The 2834-nt window shown below is 35.1% G+C and overlaps 1 protein-coding gene across 1 annotated transcript; it reads right to left on the minus strand.

Annotated features, from left to right (window-relative positions):
• Positions 1-1931: 1931 nt before the first annotated feature.
• LOC137756221 (cytochrome c-like) lies at positions 1932-2305 on the minus strand. Its single transcript, XM_068532576.1, has one exon. The coding sequence runs from the start codon at positions 2303-2305 to the stop codon at positions 1988-1990; it is 318 nt and encodes a 105-aa protein (XP_068388677.1). The 3' UTR covers positions 1932-1987.
• Positions 2306-2834: the final 529 nt, after the last annotated feature.

Below are 2834 nucleotides of genomic sequence, written 5' to 3' on the forward strand. Positions count from 1 at the left end.
AAGAACATGGTATGTCTCTCCATCTATCTGTGTCATCCTTGATTTCTTTCATCAGTGTTTTATAGTTTTCTGAGTACAGGTCTTTTACCTCCTTAGGTAGGTTTATTCCTAGGTATTTTATTCTTTTTGTTGCAATGGTGAATGGGATTCTTTCGTTAGTTTCTTTTTCTGATCTTTTGTTGTTAGTGTATAGGAAAGCAAGAGATTTCTGTGCATTAATTTTGTATCCTGCAATTTTACCAAATTCATTGATTAGCTCTAATAATTTTCTGGTAGCATCTTTAGGATCTTCTATGTATAGTATCATGTCATCTGCAAACAGTGACAGTTTTACTTCTTCTTTTCCAATTTGAATTCCTTTTATTTCTTTTTCTTCTCTGTTTGCCGTGGCTAGGACTTCCTAAACTATGTTGGATAATAGTGGTGAGAGTGGACATCTTGTCTTCTTCCTGATCTCAGAGGAAATGCTTTCAGCTTTTCACCATTGCAAATGATGTTTGCTATGGGTTTGTTGTATATGGCCTTTATTATGTTGAGGTATGTTCCCTCTATGCCCACTTTCTGGAAAGTTTTTATTAGAAATGGGTGTTGGATTTTGTTGAAAGCTTTTTCTGCATCTATTGATATGATCATATGTTTTTATTGTTCAATTTGTTAATATGGTGTATCACATAGATTGATTTGCATATATAGAAGAATCCTTGCATCCCTTGGATAAAACCCACTTGATCATGGTGTATGATCCTTTTATTGTGTTGTTGGATTCTGTTTGCTAGTATTTTGTTGAGGATTTTTGCATCTATATTCATCAGTGATATTGGTCTGTAATTTTCTTTTTTTTGTACTATCTCGGTACTAGCTCTTCTCTAGATGTTTGATAGGATTCACCTGTGAAGCCATCTGGTCCAAGGATTTTGTTTGTTGGAAGATTTTTAATCACAGTTTCAATTTCATTACTTGTGATTGGTCTGTTTATATTTTCTATTTCTTCCTGGTTCAGTCTTGGAAGGTTATACCTTTCTAAGAATTTGTCCATTTCTTCCAGGTTGTCCAATTTATTGGCATAGAGTTGCTTCTAGTAGTCTCTTTGGTTGCTTTGTATTTCTGCAGTGTCATTTGTAACTTCTCCTTTTTCATTTCTAATTTTATTGATTTGAGTCCTCTACCTCTTTTTCTTGATGAGTCTGGCTAAAGGTTTATCAATTTTGTTTATCTTCTCAAAGAACCGCTTTTAGTTTTATTGATCTTTGCTATTGTTTTCTTTGTTTCTATTGCATTTATTTCTGCTCTAATCTTTATGATTTCTTTCCTTCTACTAACTTTGGGTTTTGTTTGTTCTTCTTTCTCTAGTTCCTTTAGGTGTAAGGTTAGATTGTTTATTTGAGATTTTTCTTGTTTCTTGAGGTAGGACTGTATTGCTATACACTCCCCTCTTAGAACTGCTTTTGCCACATCCCACAGATTTTTTTTTTTAAGATGGAGAATTTTAATTAAATTGGCATAGTTAAGACCAAAAAGATAAAGTGGACATTGTCAGTGTATCTTCAACCTTTGCCTTAACAGGTGAATGAACACAACTTGAAACACAGGTGAATCTTGCTGGTCTATGAGACATTGAAGGGAGCTTCTCAATATTTAAATATATTAATATAACCAGTTATAGAAATCTAAATATAAAACCAATCTCCTATAGGGTTTGAGAAGGCATTCACCATATCCCTGAAAAGTTTAACATTCCTTATTCAAGTTTAATCATCTCTTTAGATGGGGAAAACCGTGATAGTACTTGCTGAACCAGAATTAATATCAAAATTCAAAAAGCTGACCATATTCGTTTAGCCACAAGCCAATCTTATTTAAATCAGGACAGAAATATTACATCAACTATTCATGATCTGAATTCCAGTGTATGAGATCAATTTAAATATGGTACACATAAAAAGTCATGAGACATGTGTTTCATAATAAATAAGGCAGTGGCCAACTATTACTCATTAGTAGCTTTTTTGAGATAAGCTATCAAGTCTGCCCTTTCTCCCTTCTTCTTAATGCCAGTGAAGATCATTTTTGTTCCAGGGATGTACTTCTTGGGATTCTCCAAATACCCCATCAGCGTCTCCTCTCCCCAGGTGATGCCTTTGTTCTTGTTGGCATCTGTGTAAGAGAATCCAACAGCCTGACCTGTCTTTCGCCCAAACAAACCATGGAGATTTGGCCCAGTCTTGTGCTTGCCTCCCTTTCCCACAGTATGGCACTGGGCACATTTCTGAACAAAAATCTTCTTGCCCTTCTCAACATCACCCATTTTTAAATCGTTCTTTCTCCGTGTATGACTAAGACGTTCCCGCTCACAAGCTGAATGTCCTGCTCTCTAATCCCCCATCCCATAGATTTTTGGATCGTGTTTTCTTTGTTATTTGTCTCTAGGTATTTTTTGATTTCCTCATTGATTTCTTCTGTGATCTCTTGGTTATTTAGTAACGTATTATTTAGCCTCCATGTGTTTGTGTTTTTTACGTTTTTTCCCTGTAATTAATTTCTAATCTCATAGTGTTGTGGTTGGAAAAGATGCTTGATATGATTTCAATTTTCTTAAATTTACCGAGGCTTGATTGCTGACCCAAGTTGTGATCTATCCTGGACAATGTTCTGTGTGCACTTGAGAAGAAAGTGTAATCTGCTGTTTATGGGTGGAATGTCCTATAAATATCAATTAAACCTATCTGGTCTATTGTGTCATTTAAAGCTTGTGTTTTCTTATTAATTATTCTGTCTGGGTGATCTGTCCATTGGTGTGAGGTGTTAAAGTCCCCCACTGTTACTGTGTTACTATC

The sequence above is a fragment of the Eschrichtius robustus genome, chromosome 2 (genome assembly GCF_028021215.1).
Source record: "Eschrichtius robustus isolate mEscRob2 chromosome 2, mEscRob2.pri, whole genome shotgun sequence".
Lineage (NCBI taxonomy): Eukaryota > Metazoa > Chordata > Mammalia > Artiodactyla > Eschrichtiidae > Eschrichtius > Eschrichtius robustus.

Coding starts and splice junctions, on each gene's coding strand:
- LOC137756221 (XM_068532576.1), bottom strand. CDS start 2,305: ATGGGTGATGTTGAGAAGGGCAAGAAGATTTTTGTTCAGAAATGTGCC.